The sequence below is a fragment of the Neopsephotus bourkii genome, unplaced genomic scaffold, assembly GCF_033783945.1.
Source record: "Neopsephotus bourkii isolate Nb327-2 ecotype Australia unplaced genomic scaffold, CSIRO-AGI_Nbou_v1 NB_1052, whole genome shotgun sequence".
Taxonomy (NCBI): domain Eukaryota; kingdom Metazoa; phylum Chordata; class Aves; order Psittaciformes; family Psittacidae; genus Neopsephotus; species Neopsephotus bourkii.
The window spans coordinates 299,882-319,972 of record NW_026901541.1 but is presented as its reverse complement, the minus strand read 5'-3'; the positions used below and the strand labels follow the sequence as shown (position 1 = coordinate 319,972).

The following is a 20,091-nucleotide window of genomic DNA, read 5'->3' as shown; positions in this document are numbered from 1 at the left end:
TGATAGAGCAGTGGGGTTTGCTTAGGGTTTCTTAGTAGTTAAAGTGAATGAACAGCATCCACTCACAGAAAACACAACCTACACTGAGCTTTTAAAATTACGATTCAAAACTGGGAACCCCATCCATCCCAGGTGCAGAATGCGGCACTTGCTCTTGCTGAACTTCATACAGCTGGTGATCGCCCAGGTCTCTGGTCTATCCAGGTCCCTCTGTAAGGCCTGTCTACCCTTGAGGGAGTCCATGGCTCCACCTATTTCTTAGAAACACAGTTGTTTAATACCAGACTAAATTGTGTTTCTGTCTATTTAGAGTCCAATGAGACTTCAAACAGGGAGACTCTAGGGATGGGGTGGGGGGAAAATGCATTAAAATGCATACTAAGAGGAGTTGTGGTGGCAGAATTAAGAGAGCGGAAAAAATACCCCAAACTATTGTCAGCCACTAGTGATCTCTGATTGACTGAAGATTAGATGTTTATATCCTGTTTTCAATATTATCTTGCTTAGCTCCATCTATACAAATAATCAGTCTTGTCTCATGGAAATAACATTTTTCTGGCATTGACATACATTTTCTTCTTTACTGGAAGCAAACATTGCCATAATCAAATGATATATTACAGTTTCCAGAAATAAAAGACAGTAAAATAATTAAGTGAGGTAAAATAACAAAACCCATACATAATTTACTTACTAGATCAAGGGCAGAGCCTCCACCGAGATATTCCATTATTATCCATAATTTTGTATCCTGAAAAACAAAAAACAACAATAAAAAAGTAGTAAGTTCTTTTAAGAATGATGTTTTTAAGTTAATGGGACTTGTTCAACACTTTTTACTGAAGAAAGACTCTCCAGTTTTGAAACAGCACTAATGTTTCACTATTCCTCAAAAAAGCCAAAGACATTTTGAAGATAGATTATTTTTTTAGTCCCATCTGATCAGGAATTAATTTAGGCTGTCACAAGCTATTTACACCTGTGTGTGTGTGTGTGTGTGTGTCTGTGTACAAGAAAGTTTAATTCTGCTCCTCTATATGAAGAAGAGGAAAACTACTTCACATTTACCAATGGGTAAAAGCACAGATTAGAAGTTTGTTACTTCCAAATAATTGATGCATACTCTTAATGTCGCACTCCAGCTCATTTCATGGTACCTCTTCTTTGTACCAATAATAATAATGTAAGAATATAGGCAGTATCCAGGGGAAAAAAGAAAAAAATAAATCTCTTCAATCCATACCAAAGAGTGAAGCAGCAGAAAGAAATCTCTTGCCTTTATACCAGCTAAACTGGGCAAGCATTCTGAGCCTGAGTTCACCAGCATATTAACTCCCCAAAGCCATCCCCCTATGTGTTCTCACCATACTCCTTAGTACAGTTTGCAGAAGTGTATTCTGAGACAAGAGACTGATGGGGGCCACTCAATGAAGATGGAGGAGAATATACTTACATTTAAAAACCTCTTAATTATAGACATTCAACATACTAAGTAATAATTACGTTACATAAAACGCCATTTCCTTAGAAAAAGTGTCTTAGTTTTGTCAGTTATCTCTATTTGTACAGATGCTTCAAAATGTATTTTTTAATAAGCCTGACTCCCATGTGGGTTGAATTTTATATTTGTTCTTTGCACCTCTGTGTTTCATTTTCTTGAACAGCCAATTGTCTCTGACCTAAGGAAGAATACCAGTACATTTCTTCATTAATGCTTATTCATCTGATATATGGTACAGAATTTTAGACAATTGTGCTCAGGAAAGATGAAACAAACTAGCAATAAATATTATTTAAGGTGACTATACCTATTTGCTAACTTTAGCTAGTAAAATAAAAACAGCAACAAAAACAAGCTACTATATTCTCAAGGAATAGCATGTTAAACATTCGTATAATACACAAGATATACAATATAAGATATACAAAGAGCAGACCCAAATCCTTTCTTTCTGCTGTTTGTAGCATGTTATTCCCAAATACTCCACAAGGAGCAGCTAGTCCATATTTCCTTGTAGTACCAGCCTTGAAACATCTTTTAATGCAAAGCCATAAATATACCAGTTACATATTCATATAAGACTGCTGCATCAAACATATGGCGTGTTTTGGTTTAGTTTTTTATGATTATCAAGTTGTATTATAGTTTGTTATTTTTAACTCTATGTACTAAAAATGCACAAGACTTCTAGCATAAAAATACAGGAGTTTCTCAGAGCAAGGAGCACAAACAGCAACAATATTCATTAGCCTGCAAAATAAAACTTCATGTAAGTATAACAGCTCACAGCAAGGGCATGTAAGACTCTGAATACCTATCTATGAAGACAGAGTAAAGCTTTTAGAAAAGCGATACATGTACTGCAGAACAACTTTTTCTATCTGGCCTCAGAATGCACCTTGTGCAGGTAAATACACACAGCCCTCCCCACCTACCTTCAGTTACACAAATCACTATTTTTAGTTAAGACCCTGGATTGGAGTTTCTTCATCAGCCACTATTTTTAACACACAGATACAGCTAAATTTAGATACCTTTCTTCAGGAATAAACTAATACTATTTGACAAACACAGTCTTGTTAAAAATATTTTAAAAGAGCCAGAACGCATTTTTAGGGAGAAAAAGTAATTTAAAAATATAATCTTAGTATCTAAATACAGCAATCTGACAAAGCTTACTCTCTGCAGACACCACAGATACTCCAAGAATTACAGCCCATCTTGAGAGAGTCCCTTAAAGTACTGAAATACTTATTCTGCTGCTGAGTTTCTCAGATTTTGACTGTCCCTTCAAGGATCCAGGTCCTAATGTTCCAGAATAAGTATGCTTCTGAGAAGTGTCTTATAGCAAAAGTCTTTTCATCTTCAGAAGTCTTCCTTAACTTGACCAAAATTTCACATACGTACTTTGCTTCAGCCCGATAAGGTCTTTCAAAGCTGCAAGAAATCCCCCTAATGTTCAAATTTTATGTGCCTGCAATACTTACATTAAATTTTAATAGTAATTTAAACATAAACATGTCAACTGTATCACTACTTTTTATTTCAATGAAATGCCTGAGTGGGAAAGAATATGGTAGGATAAACAAACCCCTCGATCCTTGCAAAAACAGAAGAAAAAAAACCTTGACAAGAAGTCAATAAGAGATGCATCTTCCCTTTTATATCATCTTGACTACCTCATGAATTTAAAGAGCTAATAATTTCAAGATACAATGTCCAAAAAGAGAAATTCTCCATAAAACCAGCTACTAAATTCTCCAGCTGAAAATTAGAAATTAGAGGCAGCAGAAAATATCTAAAGAGAAATATTTAAGAATATAATGTTAACTGCATAGCTATACAATCATGCCACACCTACAAATTATACAAAGTCATCGTCTTTCAAGATCATCAATAATCCTTTTAATTCTTTTCTTGGTCTGCTTAGTCTTTGCTCCTGAAACTTTCATCAGTAATTGCTTGGAGCCACATGTCTGAACTTACAATATAAAAGCCAATGACCTGTTTTAAAACATAGGATTGCTGGGTTTACAAGTATGGAAATGCAGTTAAGGACTGTATCCCAGTACGAAGCTAAGTAATAGCAATCTATTACAATTATGGCATCTTTACATCTGTAGCCCTAGATTCAAAGTGACTTTTAATTCCCTATGGTTCCCCCTCCCCTTTGCCAGAGAAATATTACTCACATCATTCATAGGAAGTATCTCAACAGATGTAATTGCTATTCTAATGAAACTTACTATCACCATTAACTAATTCTTGCTGGAACTTTTTTTTCTTAGCTTTCTTAATTTAAAATCTGCATACATTGCTTAGCAAGAAAACACAAATGCTTTTGGACAGTTTTAATTATTTGCTTAATACATATTCTACCTTATGCCTATGGTGGTGTCGTGTGTTCAGCAGTAGCAGTTATTTTTTCTCCTCCTTAGTAGCTGGTGCAGTGCTGTGTTTTTGACTTTCAGCCTGGGAACAGTGCTGATAACACTGATGTTTTTAGTTACTGCTCAAATCTTTGGTCTGGCCAAGGACTTTCTGAGCCTCGTGCTCTGACAGGGAGGAGGGGAAGCTGGGAGGAAGCAGAGACAGGACACCTGACCCAAACTGACCAAAGAGGTATTCCATACCACAGCACGTCATGCCCAGGATGTAACTGGGGAGTTACCTGGAAAGGCTGGATCACTGTGGAGTTGGACGAGGTATCACTTGGTGCTCGGTTGGGCTGGGTATTATTGGTCAGCAGGTGGTGAGCAGTTGTATTCTCTTCCCTTGTTATTTCCCTTATCATTGTTATCATTGGTGGTAGCAGTAGTGGTCTGTGCTATACCTTAGTTCCCGGGCTGTCCTTCTCTCAACCCGTGGGAGTTGCATCCTTTCGATTCTCCTTCCCATCCCTCCAGGAGTGGGGGGGAAGAAAAGGGGGTGGCGGGAGTGAGAGAGCAACTGTATGATTTATGGCTGACTGGGTTTAAACCACAACAGGTGGGTTGACCCTGGCTGAATGCCAGGTGCCCACCACATCTACTCCATCACTCCCTGTCCTCAACTGGATGCAGGAGAGAAAATATAATGAAAGGCTCATGGATCAAGATAGGACAAGGAGAGATCACCCACCAATTACTCTCAGGGGCAAAACAGACTTGGGGAAAACAGTTTATTACCTAATCGAGTACTCTAATCAAATTATAGTAGGGTAATGAGAAGTAAAGCCAATTCTCCATTAACTTCTCCAATATGAATCCTTCCCACAAGCTACAGCTCTCCAGTAACCGCTCCAGTGTGGGAGCAGGGAACTCTCCAGCATGGGTCCTCATGGGGTCACATATGCTGCCAGCACCTGCACCAGCGAGGGCTCCTCTCTCCATGGACACAGGTCCTGCCAGGAGCTTTCGCCAGCACAGGCTTCCCATGGGTCACAACCTCCTTTGGGCATCCCTCTGCTCCAGTATGGGGTCCTCCCCAGGCTGCAGGTGGAGGCTCCACCATGGTCCTCCACAGGCTGCAGGGGCACAGCCTGCCTCACCAAGGGCTGCACCACAGGCTGCACGGGAATCCGCTCTGGAGCACCTCCTTCCTCCTTTTGCACTGAACTTTGGTGGCTGCAGGGATGTTTTTCTCACATGCTCTCGCTCCTCTCTCCAGCTGCAGCTGCTATTGCACAGTAGTTTCCCACCCTTCTTAAATACATTATCCCAGAGGCACTACCACTGTCACTGATAGGCTCAGTCTTGACTAGCGGCGGGTCCATCTTGGAGCCAGATGGCACTGGCTCTGTCATACACACAGGAAGCTTCTAGAAGCTTCTCCCAGAAGGGGAGGCCCAGAAGGGCCCTTGTAGCCCCTCTGCTACCAAAACCTTGCCATACAAGCACAATACAGTGCCTTTTAACAACAGCACAAGGCAAATAGAACACTACTATCAACTGACTTTGGCATCACCAGAGAGAGGTGCCTCCTTCTGTCCTTCCTTTCCAAGTATCTCTGGCATGTGTCACATTCCTTAACACCTACTGCCACTTTCCTTTTTAAATCTGCACAAGTTCTTTTTTTTCCTTGTACTTATCCCATTCTTTATATATTCCTCACTTTCCCTCTCAAGTAAAACACTGAAAGCACTAAATTTTCTTCCATGACCTAGATTAGTAATTACATATTACACATAATCACATTTTCAAGAAGATACTACACTTACATACTGAGACTATCAACATTCAGTGCTCCAGTATAAGATGTGAAATAAGACCAGTTTTCTTCTTCTAAGCATCAGCCACCACACAGCACTGATTTTTCTTCCAAATACAGCAAAGCCATGGTGAGTCACCAATCTAAATTTAGGATTATTATTTCTTTATAAACATAGATGAGCACATTAATAAGGGCACAGGGAACATTTCCTTTTTCACAGCAGGAACAAGAGAATTTCCTCTCATGCCATAAAACTGAGGAAAGGAACAACTTTGGAAACCAGAAGAAGCTCCTGTTACAGACAGGTAGAGTCTTCATAAACCCTTTCCAAATCAGTTTGTTCTTCTTGAGATCTGACATCTGGTTTTAACTCTGAAACTACACAAAAGCCTTACAAGATGAGCTTTACCTCTAATGAAGTATTTTACATTAGTGTCAGTGTGATACCACAAAAGTATTTGTAAAAGAGTACAGTTACAGCAAGTAAAGAACTTTCCCTAACATGTATAAATGAAGGACTATGCACTGAACAAAAAAGGCCAGCCACCAAAACACTCCCCTAGAGTCTCAGAAGTACATTGTAACTGAAATTGGAGTAGCATAGAAGTCACATACAGAAATAACTAATCAAGATTAAAATGTTTGTTTATAAGTCCTTACAAAGTTATACATCTAAAACATGGACAGACCTATATGTATCTTTATTTACTTATTTTTTAACATGACAAACATACACATCTCTTAGCCCTGTGATATTATACAGAAAAGATTGACCTAAAGCAGTCAATCCACTGTATATATGGATTAAAATGTTCTTAAATCACCTTTCTTGACTGAAGGAGAGGTAGCAGGAGAAAGCATAACACACAGCCATAAAAAAGAAGGACTAGAAGGGCTTAGCAGTAAAGCACCAAGTGACCTGTACAGTAATTTAAAATTTACCTAAAGGTCTGAAATCAAGGAAGTGAACTAATGCACTTTGAAAACAGTAGTACAACAGTGAGCACGTTTATTTCTAAAGGAAATAAAATCCTCCCATCTTATTGTGAGAAAGCGAATTCCCCACCTTAAATTTATTGTGAGAAAGGGTATTTCCCACCATAAACTTATGGTTCACAATTAGCAGCAGAAGAGGGGTTTTACAAATACATATAAAAGGCTTTCTGTAAACAAGCCATCCCCAAATTCCGCTTAGAACTTATATTTACAAACACTTTGTCAGCATTCACAAGCTAGAAATTAACATACTTGACTGAAATAACACAAAAGAACTAGCGTTAAGTTGATCTATATACTAAACATTTCACCACCTCTGGATTAGTAGAAAAACCTACAGTATTGAAAACCACAAACAGAACACCTTGGACAGAACCTCAGCTAATTTGAAATGAACATACTAATTCCAAAATTGATATGTATTGCACAATGTGATGTGATATTTTGTTTAATAAAAAATTCAATTTAATTGGTATATATATGCCAAAGCAATACAGGCCAGAAAAAAAAACAAACTTGTATTTCAATACTGGTATAATTTTAATATTAATAATCATACTGATTCTTCAGCATAAGAAACCATACTAAAAGAAGGTTGAGATAGACAACATGTGCAACAGGGTAACCTCACCATGTTACTGCTACAGTAGTTTCTGCTATAGGTCATTACCATTCATCACCGGATCTGGTTTTTTGTTAACTTTTGTTAACACACAGGCAAGTTTTGACACTGTAGCAACCAGAACCAAACACTCGCACAATGATACTTGGATGACAGACTTCAAAAACATGATGGAACATCACAGAACTTGTCTTCTATAGCTATTTTAAGCAACCTTGCCCACAGGTTTCCTTTCGTGGAAGGATTTTTCTTCCTCTCCAGGATTTCCTCACGTTTATGCGTTTAATGCATCTGAAACTCATGCTGCTAGCCGAAGCCACCAGGTGGCAGAATCACATCATACATACCAAAGACTGTCTCTCACCAAGGGCCCAACAAAGAAGGGCCCCAAAAGAAGCTATGCAAACCACCGTAGACAGAACAAAACCACCTGTTCAAAATGAATCTGAAAACATTTATCACTCTGACACTCTTCACAAAAAAGAGGAAGAAATTATTAACCAAAGAGAAATGCACCTTTAAGAATATGATCACTCATGTATCAATTCCTCAAAATGCTTTCCTTTCCTCACAATCCTCAAGTTCAGCTTCAGGCACCATTTTATTCATTCACTATCTTTCAACATCAGGTCATAACAGTCGTCCCTGTCTTCTTATACTGAATGAAGAGCAGGCACACCATGGCATTTGAGTCCTCAATATTTATTAACTCGCAGGGACATCTGTGAACTTATATGCAGAGGTAAGGTACAGATTGATCAGAAAAGACTGTTTTGTACAATGTCATAAATGATGCATTGAGGCAGTGACAGGAGATGGCATTTATGTATTTGCGGTTCCTGCACCTCTTAGACAAGCTCAAACCTTTCCACACCACCACCAAATGTTGCCGAGTCTGAAAACATGTATCAAGACCTCCAAACTATTTTAAATGCCCTTTCCCCGGAGCTTAAGCTTTCATAAAAGATGACTACGTATACAAGAAAATTACTTCAGACTTTAAAGAGATGGCACCTGTGAGTTGATGTATTGCTGTTAGATCCTTGAAATGCATCAGGAGCTCCAAACTTTCCAGTTGCTAGCTGACTGTTCAATTTTTAGACACACAGATTAGTATTGGAACAGGTAACCTTTGCCAAAAGTTGTATTAATAGTACAAGGTGGCTATTACTGTTATTCAGCAAATGCATGGATTTGGCAAGGAATACATACAGCCCTACCTCATGCTATCAGTTCTTGTCTAGTTATAAATATTATCTATTTGCACTATTGCTTCTATTTCAATCTAATCAGAACTAGGTCCAGTGCTGCCATGTATCAACAGTGCAGAATGACAAGCACACTGCTATCTGCTTTCACTCCATTCTTTACAGTACACAATCTCTGGACAGGAAAGGTAAGCAATGCACCCAAAACTTCAAACAGCCTATCCAGATGCCAGCTAGACTGCTCAATGTCCTATAATAACATTTGAAAGACGGAAAGGATGTGACAAAGGATAGAATTACTAATCGCAAAGGAAAGTTATTTACACTGCAGAACACCATGGGTACCTAATTCTGTTAGTGTAAGTAGTAAAAAATCAAGCTCTTTCCATTGAAAGGACAAACTGATTTTACCACTCTATATTCAGGGTCCTATGACTGTTTAACAGCTATTAAGAAAGTCTATGTTTTTACAAGCTTTAGGAACTGTCTTCACAGAAGACAGGAAATATACATATGCATATATCTTTCAGTGCAAATTCACACCACCTTTCTAAGAGAGTACAGTTTGTTCTAAAAGACAATCTCAGTAAGTACTACTACTACTACTACTATTATTCCATATCTGATGAACAAAAAATTCTCCAGCCTCATTACAAGGAATAAAGTATGCCACCATCATTTCAACAGTTCCTAGGAAGCATTTTGAGTTTATCACACAGTTAATCCTTGATGTGAACTTTTCTTTGACAATCTATTCATCTACTAATGTTCTTCCATTTATTTCCACCTACTACTACAACGCAAGCTTATGCAGATTGGTGTAGCATTTTTTAAAGGGGGAAGTTGTTTATGTCATTACAGCTTTCATTAAATAAAAACAAACTAGTATTTCCTAAAGACACTTGTTTCAGAACACCTGAAAATCAGATGGTACAGAGGAACAACTGTTAGCTTTGAAGAACAAGAGTTAACTATTTTCTGAGACAAAACTAAAGACATCGAGGTTGCCTCAGCCAACAAAGATATCCTCTGGATAAATTGTCCTCTCCCTCCCCCATCTACCATAAAAACAGTCTATGTTTTAGAACAGAGTCTTGAAGTACTGTCCAGTGGTCTTAGAAAGGTGAAAAGTAACTGGAACACCAACAGCTGCAGTGAATTAGCCATTTTTAACCTTGGAAATTAATATCCTCCTTTGGGGTTTTGGAGTGTAAGAAGAACAAAAGCAGATGCTATGAAATACAGATTAAGTTAACGTAGTCATCAAGGAAGTATGAACAAAAATCTAGCCATGCTGCAGTAGATCACCCTTCAGACTACTGAAGAAAACACTTAAAATTTTTTTTTCTTCTTAAATGACTGACTGAATTTCACTATCAATATGAAAAGCTCCAAAGAGAAAAAAATATCGCTTTGAATAATTGATTCTCTCCAGGAAAAATGCATGAATCAATAACTACATTTACTTTTGAAAGGATTTCTTTAACTATTTGATGAATTTCAGAGCCTCCAAATAACACTACACTTCCCACCTACTGCTAGGTCTCTCATTTTATCAGAATTTATGTACACCAACAGGTATTTTACTTTAGACTAGAAAGCATTCTAGCAATTTCCTGCCATGTTTCTATTCTTCCTTGCTGAATTCCTAGAGAAGTAGACATAAGACCAAATGAACAAAACCATCTTCACTTTCACCAACACTAAAAGGAAAGAAATAAAAGGTGCCTTTGTTTCTTTCTCATCTGCTCACAGGGGATGACAACCCTTTAATAAAAATAAACTATATTTATGATACAGTTTGTCTTACAGGAACAGAACGAACCTGGCAAGATTTACACAAACTGGAGTGTGATACTGCTCATTTTGGCCCATTTTTTTTTTTAATCTCTACAAGGTACTACTGAAGTGTTAGAATGATTCCAAGAAAAATATTTGTGGCTTTCTAAAAGTGTCCTGCTTTGAATTTGTGTATTTATTTTGTCTCTAAACACCAGAAGAAGGGCTATAGAAACAACACATTGTGGAAAGTCAGTATAGAAAAGAAAAAAAAACCTACAGTTGAACAACACTACATAGAAGACTGCAAAAGAAAATTTTCCAATTAAACTAAGGAAACTGACTACTATAAAAGCAGCATTTGAAGGAGGGAAGGGAAAAGAGGGAAGGGAACCAAAACCAAGTATAGAGATGAACAAAAACCCTCAAGCCTGTAAAAACCAGCAACAGCCACTAAACATTTCAACACACCAAGCAAACCCAAGCTAATTTAATCTATCCACGTAGCCAGGACCTGAAATATTTTAGGTCTGGGGGATCTGCAAGCTGTTCACAATATCCATAGGTAAATCTCTTCCAAAGCTGTGTAAGTGTATAATTAGGTGGGGTATTATTTCACAGGGCAATCCACTTCTTTACTACCTTAACATATTTAAGTTACAATCTACAGAACTTTTGTATTTATATAGTAGAGCCCAAGAAGAAGGCAGCAATTATTAAAAGTACCCTACATAATCAAAAAACTCTTACTTGGGTTTAAGTAAGTCTAACAGCTAAACAATATACCCTCATCATAAACGGAAAAAACAAGGACAGGACTTAATAACAGATACAGGTTAAGTGATCCGAGTGCCAGCCATGCTCTCCAAATCCACACCAGTAGAAAGGGAAAAAAAAAAAAAAAAACCACACAAAACCCCCAAACAACCAACAAAACACCCCTCCCCCGGCCCCTCCCAAAAATGACCCCAAGAAAGCTACCCCCCAAAAAAACAAGCAAAACAACCCCAAACATTCAGCAAACATAATTCGTATTTACTAATGGTCTACTACACACCCAAAGATTCCCATTAAAAAGAAATAACAAAACCCAAGAAAGTTTTGCCTTATGATTTCAATCATATTCTTATTTTGTCTCATACAATGCTTACTGCAATAAGGAAAAACAAACAAACAAACAAAAAAAAACACAAAAAAACCCCAAACATCTACAGCTGAGTGTTTATACCATTGACCTGATGGTAGATGGCTTAAAGGGGTGGAAATCACCCCGAAAACCCTGATTTTATTAAAAAAATAAATAAATTCAAAAAGCTAACAAGGGATTTTTGTGTTTATCCTTCTGATGTCAAGGTAAACTTCTGTTGATTTTAAATTTCCCTTCTACTAAATATTCATTTCATAGGTATTTAGAAGACATGAGCAGCTGTGTGCCATCCTAAGGATTTATTTCTCTCCAGGAGAATGAAATGCAATAATTTGTTCCTACATAACTTTCCTGGGATAATGCTCACTAGAAGTTTAGACACACAAAGAATTAGGTGGAAATCATCTGGACATTAAGGAATTGGAGATGATTTCTTGGCTTGTCTTTGTTTTTTTCTGGGGGTGGGGTTTTTTTAATCCTTTTAAAACTGTGTGGAGCAAAGCAGGCTTTGTATTTTGGCGAATGAGGTTGGTTGATTGGTTCGTTGTTTTCCCCTCAGCCTTTAACCTTAAGGATCATGACTTGAGAAAAGCTCTTCTAAACCTCATCCAAAACATGAAGACCCAAATAGGGGAAGGATGGGAGAACATGTCTATGTACAAACCCAGAAAAAATGTTTTTCCCTTACAGTGGGGGCACATTCTTACTAAAATGGATAAGGACGACTGACAGCAGCAGACAACTCCATGAATTTTAAGGGATCATCAGCAAGGAGCTGATGAGGCCTCACAGAGTTGTCAAAATATTTTCATGAAGAAGCCACGAACAGAAGCCTGTAGGAGCTGGTAATACTCTACTAAAGAATCTGACCACACTGGGGTGCTGGACTGATGAGATGTTTTTTGTCTGGGGAGCGTTTCTGAGGTGCTTACCTCCTTTGAAGTCTCTTGGCGTCAGGATGAATGCTAGCTGTCCTCGGGCTGCCATCCCTTTGAGGGGAGGGAGATACAGATGAGCCCAAAGGTTCTCTTCTAAACACAAGTCCTTACTGCAAGCTGGCCAAAAGGTCCCTGCAATCAAAGAAATCATTGTGGTTTTGCATGTGGCGCATTTATGTCCTTTAATCAAGGTTTGTCAGCCATCTAATGTGTTCAACCACAAAGGAAAAAATAAATGCATCTGCTGGGTAGCCAATGCAGAACAGAGACTAAGGAAAGAGAAGAATCGTTCATTCCAGTTTGGATGCTATCAAGTCCACAGAAAACACAGACAGTGTGATTTTTCAGACTAAGTAGAACCACCTCAGTATACAGTATTTTATACATGTATATATGTATAAAAAAAAAAAAAAGCTATTTGCCTTTGGAATCATTTTATGACACTCAAATGCCTGCCTTCTTCAGATCTCAAGAAAAAATAATCACATTTTCATTTCTAAGTATATATACTAGTCAATGAATTCTACAATCTAATGCAGCAGTCGTTCTTATTCAACAATTACCTCTTGCAATTACCACAGCAGTCTACAATCAATCCTCAAATGCATTCTTTTTGCCATAACCTGGTTATAACAGAGCTTGCAGAGCCATTTGCTAGGAAAAAAAGCAAACAAACAAGCAAACAATGAAAGTTCTGTCACACTACTGATAAAAGATTCCTTCTGCAGAACATTTAGCGGACTTCTGTCTTTGCATGCCAACATGCTAGAGCCACAAGCTCCATGTTTTTCTTTGCGTGAGTCATCTCTAACAGTGTCCATATCCACAGCCTCTCTGGCACATTTCCTGGACACATGCCATCCAGCCCCAGAAATGAATCTTTATAGCCCAGCTGTCACAAGCCTAGGCATGTCATACTAAGCATATGATTTCCTAAAGTTTCAAACTAATAGGCAGTCTTGGTTTTTAACTCTCCTACCAAAGTATATTACTCTAGAAGTAAATAGATGCCTATTTCTCGTATTGGCTGCAAAACAAGTTTCAGCTAGTAAACACAAGAAACTTATATAACTGAAGAACTACACACATTTCACATCCTAGAGGAGTGGGTAACCGCTTCTTAGGAACACCAAGGGGACACGAGTCAATACTCTTCCTCTTCCCTCTACCTACAGCCATTTTCCCTTTTCTCACTGCAACAACCAAGCAGAGCAAGACAAAAAACCCCAACCAACCAACCAAAAAAAACCACAAAGCAAAACACCTGTCCCTTACAACCATTTTTCTTTTAACTTTAATTTATTTAATACCTGGTGGGGCTGATAATAGTCATTCCCCCACCTGTCCACCTGGCAAATAATTACTTCATAATTGCCTACCCAGTCATTACCTTGGGGGGGTGGGGAGTAGGGGAGGGTTAGGGTTAGGGTACACACCAGGCAGTCCATTTAAAGAGGCACACAAAGATTAATGCGCGATTTACACAGTTCTATAACAATTCCATCATTTTGTCTATTCACCTCTTACACAGAGTCACTAAGAAGGCCAGAAACACAAAACTGTAACCCATATGCAAAGATCCATATGGAACTGAATTTTACTGAGGTACATCAAATTGTTATTAATGTACAACGTCCCAAAATGGGAAATTGGAAACAAAAATAATCACTGAGCTTATTTCACTAGAGTAGTTCACGTCAGTAACACTCAGGAGTTTTATTATTTACACTCCCCTCTCTACACCAGAAACAAAATTACAACAGAAAATATGAGGCACAGGAACCCCCCCACCTCCACTGTCCAAAACTCAAACCGCTCTGATGTTTGTATCTGTTCCTGTTTACCCATTACATCAAATTAAATTCAAAGGAAAAGTAGAACTCAAATTTACTTCTTCACATAAATATGAATCCACTCATCAGTTTCATCCCTTTTCACCACTCGTGTATAGTTTGCAAGATTCCTGCTCTGCAGCCTGTAAATATTTACTCCTTTTCCCTTCACCTTTTGCATTGACATTGCTATGAAATCCCACTGCTTCCTTTACAAGATATTCACAAGCCAATCCTTCAAAACTTTTACTACTACTGAAGCTGTATGTATCAGCCCAAGAACTACCCAGGACCTTCCACTCAGACTTCTGCCAAGCTCATTGCTTCAATCCTTGCAAAACACGTAATTTTTCCAGAAACCCCTTATTATTTTCCACTTTTTCTCTTTACAACTCTTCTCTAACCTCTAATTACTGCTAAAACCACCTCTATTCACATCCATCATTTCCATTCTGTCTTCCTCCCCTATATTTTTGTTTCCTTCTTACAAATTGCTTTTTCAATGAACTATTAAAGAAAACAGAGAAGGAGAAATCTCCAAATGATTATTTTTATCCCAACTGTCAGGCAACAGCTAACAAATTAGGTAGTATAATGAAAAAATTAGATGGAAAAAACCTTAAGAATTCAGCTGAAATAACTGGCCCCTGAATAAGGAACTGTGATACTTTAGAGCTAAATACAGTCCATAAACCTATCCACCATGGAACTTTCCATTTGAAGTTCAGTACTTTTGAGTTTCCAAAAAAGTTTCTGAGAGTTCAACATTCAACCATTTTTATATGTTTATTAACATGCTCTGTAACATGCCATAATATTGTCTTATTTGTGTAAAGGATGTGACTTTTCTGCTTTTGTACAACTATCTCCATACAGACCACGTGAAGACCTAGAAGAATTCATTTGACCCAAAGACCCATGGCGGAACTACACTGAAGCAAAAGCAAGCTAACTGACCAATTACAAACTGCCTGGCGTTCACAATAAAGGTATCACACAAACTATGTAAGAGAACATGGTTATGACAGAGGTATATAAAGAGAGGAGTTTTCAACTGAAACAGCAAATGTTTGAGATGTTGACGAGAACATCAGATCAATAGACTGGCAGCTACCTGACAATGTCGTTGGTCACACTGTACCTGAAAAGCCTTGTTTCAGGAAGCCTATTTGGGCAACAAGATGGGGAACCAGCCCAAGAACTACTTCAGCTAAACCTGGGCACAAATAGACACACACATGCACTATTTTCAGCAGGACTGTTAGCTGATTGAGTTTTATAAAAATAATCTGGCAGTGTGGTCCCAAAAAGCTTTAGACCGGTCTAAGCCATCAGTGTACAATTCCCCGCATCCTTAACTGAGAGTCTAAACAGCCCCTCCAGTAATGATGAAGAAGCGGGCTGTGGCAAGGCAGCAGCAGAAAAATCCTTGCACCTAGATGTCACAGCAGTACTCCCTTTTCAGGTACCCCACAGCACCAAGGGTATCAGTTAACACACAGAAGGACATTTGACATAAACAGTACTATGTATTGCTAGAAAGCAATGCTATGTCATCCTGATCTGAATGGCCAAACTAAATACAAGTCCTCACGTTACAGCTAACCTAGAAGCAAACTGTTACCAAAACCCATGGTCCTTCTCTCTTTCTAATCTCCCAATTCCACCATTTTTTCTATTTTTTTCTTTTATTTCTTTTTTTTTTTTGGTACCAGACCTAGCAATTCTGAAGCCACAGGTCTGAACTGGCTAATTTGAAAGGGTTTGGGGTTTGTTCTTTCCAAGAATCAGGTTATTCTGGAGAAGGGGCAGGAGAAGACATTGGGGAAAACTTGCTTCCCAGGTGATCCAAGTCATTCTGCAGTCAACAGATCCAATGCAAGTAAAATGGCAGGAACATGAAATCGGGATGGGGAACAGGATTCTGTTGTTGCCTATTTCAGCAGCAGCTACCTGACAGATCTGCCTAAAGGCAGGTATCATCATGTGAAATTATGCACAGAGGATTTCATACCATACCAAAGTCAGCAACCAGAGCAGTACAGAGGCAGCTTTTAAGGCCATCACAAGCACAACACAGAGATGTTATTTTCAAGAAATTATATTTTAGACTGAGTTTTCTGAATTTTGACTTATAGCAAGATCAGAGTAACATGAGACAGTTAAGTACTTTAATACCGGGTAACACAAAATACAGTTATTAAAAACTCTGTTTTCCTTGAGATATACTAGTGATGCTTCCCAACATTGATACATTTGTACAGTAAAATTATTTAGCCATAAAAGATTAACAGTGCAGAACTGATTACACTGGCAAACAGAAAAAATCTTGAAATTGCCACTGCTTACTAGGTAGATTTTTCCAGAGATTTAGAAAAACAGGACTATATGATGCAGATTCCGGAAAGTAGTAATAATCACTGGACTGCTAAAGGTAAGTAGTGAAATAAAAAGTTTCTAAAAATTACAATTCAGTACAATATCTTTGAATAAAGACACTGCAAACAAGGGACTATCCTCATTAACAGCACCACAAATGACCTTAGGCAAGTGTCCTGATTTCCACTGGGATAGAGTTAATTTTCTTCCTAGTAGCTGGCACAGTGCTGTGTTTTGGTTTTAGTCTGAGAATAATGCTGGTAACACACTGATGTTTTAGTTGTTGCTAAGTAGCACTTACCCCAATTAAGGCCTTTTTCAGTCTCATGCTCTGCCAGTGAGGAGGAGCACAAGAAGCCGGGAGGAAGCAAAGACAGGACACCTGACCCAAAGTAGCCAAAAGAGTATTCCATACCACAGCACATGATGCCCAGTATATAAACTGGGGGGAGTTGGCCAGGAAGCACCAATCACTGCTCGGGTCAGGCTGGGTATCAGTCAGCAGGTGGCAAGAAGTGGCATTGTGTATCACTGTTGTTTGTTAGGTTTCGGGTTGGGTTTTTTTGTATGTCTGTCCTTGTTATTTCCCTTTTCATTATTATTAGTAGTATTTTGTATATTATTCTAATTATTGAACTAGTCTTATCTCAACCCATGGGTTTTACTTTTTCTCCAAGTCTCTTCCCCATCCCACTTTGGGAGGGGGGATGAGTGAGCAAACAGCTGCGTGGTACTTAGTTGCCAGCTGGGGTTGAACTATGATAGAAAGGTCAAAAGTAGTAAAAACTACGGGCAACAAGGGTTCAGAGTTGCAAAGTAGCCATTTCTGAAATATGAAGGGACCAAACTATTTTAAATATGAAATCAGGGCCTCACAGCAAAACCACCTGGGCTACAGACAGACGGCGTTCATGGGTTCCTTCACACCCTTCTGCCTTTGCCTTATTCATAGCCTTTAGTGTCTGTATCCGGGGAAGTTTTCAACTTGTTCTTTAAAACAGTAGACAAACTATATCTTAAAGCCTACCAGAACCATTACAGAAACTCTTTTGCTACCTCTTTCTTGGCTGTCCAGCCAGAAGTCAGTTTCACATTGACTATGGACAAATGAAGGCAACACCTGTTCAACTCTTCTGAAGGATATAGTCCTGCCTGATGAGAACAGAGAAGGTTACCAGGGGCTTCAGAAGAAAAGTAAGCAGACCCTAACAGAGACAGCTTCACAGGAAGCTGTGCTCCATTTTGTTCCCAATACCATCACCGGAAGAGGGAATTCACAATCCAAGTCCCCTCTTGATTCAGATGGAGGACGTCCTACAGAGTTAAGTCAATTCCAGCTGGCTTTGAGGTCAAGAGAACAGAGAAGGCGCTCCATCATCTCAGCCCCTTACAAAATACAATTATGACAAGAACTGTAGTAGGCAAAATGAGAGACAATTATGGTTATTTTTCAGTTAAGTGTACCCACCCCCCATTTAAAATTCAGTGACTGTGGCTTCTGAAAATCAAGTGTGAAAGGGCACTAGCTGCTGCTGTGGGGCTGGGCACACAACACAAATGATTTGACATCAAGAAACTGTTTCACTTCTCCCTGTGCTGAAAATCCATGCTGTTGCAGTTAATGTTAAGCAGGAAAATCTCTGCTCTGCTGTCCCATCCTGACAAGCGTGACGTAACCTGCACAGGCTGCCTACCAAATGAGGACAGAATGCATCAAGTCCATTAACTTCTGACTGACCCACAGCATATATTTGAGGTCACACCAGTTCAGAGATGCTTATAAATGTTAAAGGAAACCAGTTAAACCTGTACAGCAAAAGAACATAGACTTAAAACTTATTGAAGTCATAAACACCCACATTCAAAGTTATACCACCTAGATTGCTGTGGCAAGAACATTCAACATATCCACATTAAAGTCCTTGAGTCCTAAAGCACACAAGCTTAGGCTTCTTTAAATTCAACAAGTACCGATTTTAAGAAAAGTAACTGCAAGTGACATAAAATACACCTCATATAAACTTTTCCAATATTTAAGCTATCTTCCCTTTAAAAAAAAGTGTATGATTGCCAGATGAAATTCGCTTAGCTTGACCACTCAGCAATTACATCTTGTGCTTTCTAATCTGTTAGGCCAAAATAGGACTAAACTATCGGCACTTAAACATGGGAAAGCTTTCATAGATACACAGAGTCACTTCCACACCTTCCTTTAGATAAACAAAATCAAGCCCAAACTTCAGCATTTCTCTGGAATACAGGCTTTCCAAACCTTAAACTGTTTCTGAAGCTCTTTACTAAATACCTTAAAGTTTTTCAGCCACACTGTGAACTGGCTGCATTATTCCAAGAATGGTCTCACTGATGCCATGTACACAGAAGTCTCATTACCCAAAATAAACCACAGATTACTTCCAGAATCACTGCTTTTCAAAACCAGATCTTTATTTCTAGACTTCATTTACCTGAACTCTTTGTTCTACAGGCTCAGTTAATCAAGCTTCATAGAAGTGGCATGGTTTTTTTCATTAGCATATGTTGTGTCATTCATAAAATGTAACCAGAAGCTATTTTCTGGGGGGTTTGCAGTCTATATAGCAACTTGTCTTACAGCAGTATGTATGTTATATCCAAGGCATTAAATAAAACCCCATACAGGTGTAAAGACTAAAATGAAAATTATAGCAGCTATTATTTACAAACTGACTGCCATCAGTACTTCTTAAGTTTGTTGGGGTTGGTTTTTTTGTTGGTTTTCTTTTTGTTGTTTGGGTGGGGTTTTTAGGGGGAGGGGGGATGGGTTTGCTTTCTTTCTATTGTGGCTTCTTTTGGGTGGTTTTTTTTTTCTGTTTAAGAAGTCTTAAAATACTTTTATATAATGGGAAGTTGTCTGGTTAAAAACTGGGGAAAATAAACCAGATGTCTGATTCTCATTGGGTCAAGAAGTTTAAATAGTTCAAAACCGGGTATCCCAAAATCTACAAAGCGTGCTAGAAAAATACACCTGAAGGATGAAGAAACATGTAGTACGTGTTTTAAAAAATATTACTAAGCACAAGACTAGCTCAATACCAGTTCAATACAATATCACTTGTAGCTACTTATATTGGGCGTTGAAACTACTTAGTGAACATTTGCTCTACCATTATATTCATATGTATAGAAGTCTAAGGGAATTTTAAGACTTTAATGTATGCATACATTAAAAAAACACATTAATCTCACCTTCTGTCCATATACCTCAGCTTTGAGTGACATACATATACATGTATGCAAAAAGTCAAGATCCTTTATTCTTCATATGTATGTCATGGCATTTATATACATAAAAAAGCCAAGAAATTTGTTCTTCAACCACTGAAAGACAAATTAATTTCCTCATCTATTTCTAAATAGTAATAAAAGATCAAAGAAATTAAAATGTTATGAAGCTATAATAAAACAGTAATTAAACTTATTAACAAAACTGGGAAAAAAACCCCAAAACTTTAAAACAAA

General features: G+C 38.2%; 1 protein-coding gene across 4 annotated transcripts in view; it reads right to left on the bottom strand.

Annotated features, from left to right (window-relative positions):
* STK24 (serine/threonine kinase 24) overlaps positions 1 to 20,091 on the bottom strand; it is a 51,840-nt gene that overhangs the window by 12,166 nt on the left and 19,583 nt on the right. For 2 of the 4 annotated variants that reach the window (XM_061361095.1, XM_061361096.1), the window contains exons 2-3: positions 12,377 to 12,514; positions 695 to 751 (exon numbers count right to left, since the gene is read on the bottom strand). In XM_061361095.1, the coding sequence (XP_061217079.1) occupies positions 695 to 730 (36 nt within the window). In that variant the 5' untranslated portion in view covers positions 731 to 751; positions 12,377 to 12,514. The remainder of the gene's footprint in view (positions 1 to 694; positions 752 to 12,376; positions 12,515 to 20,091) is intronic. The other 2 variants (XM_061361092.1, XM_061361094.1) reach the window with 1 other exon arrangement.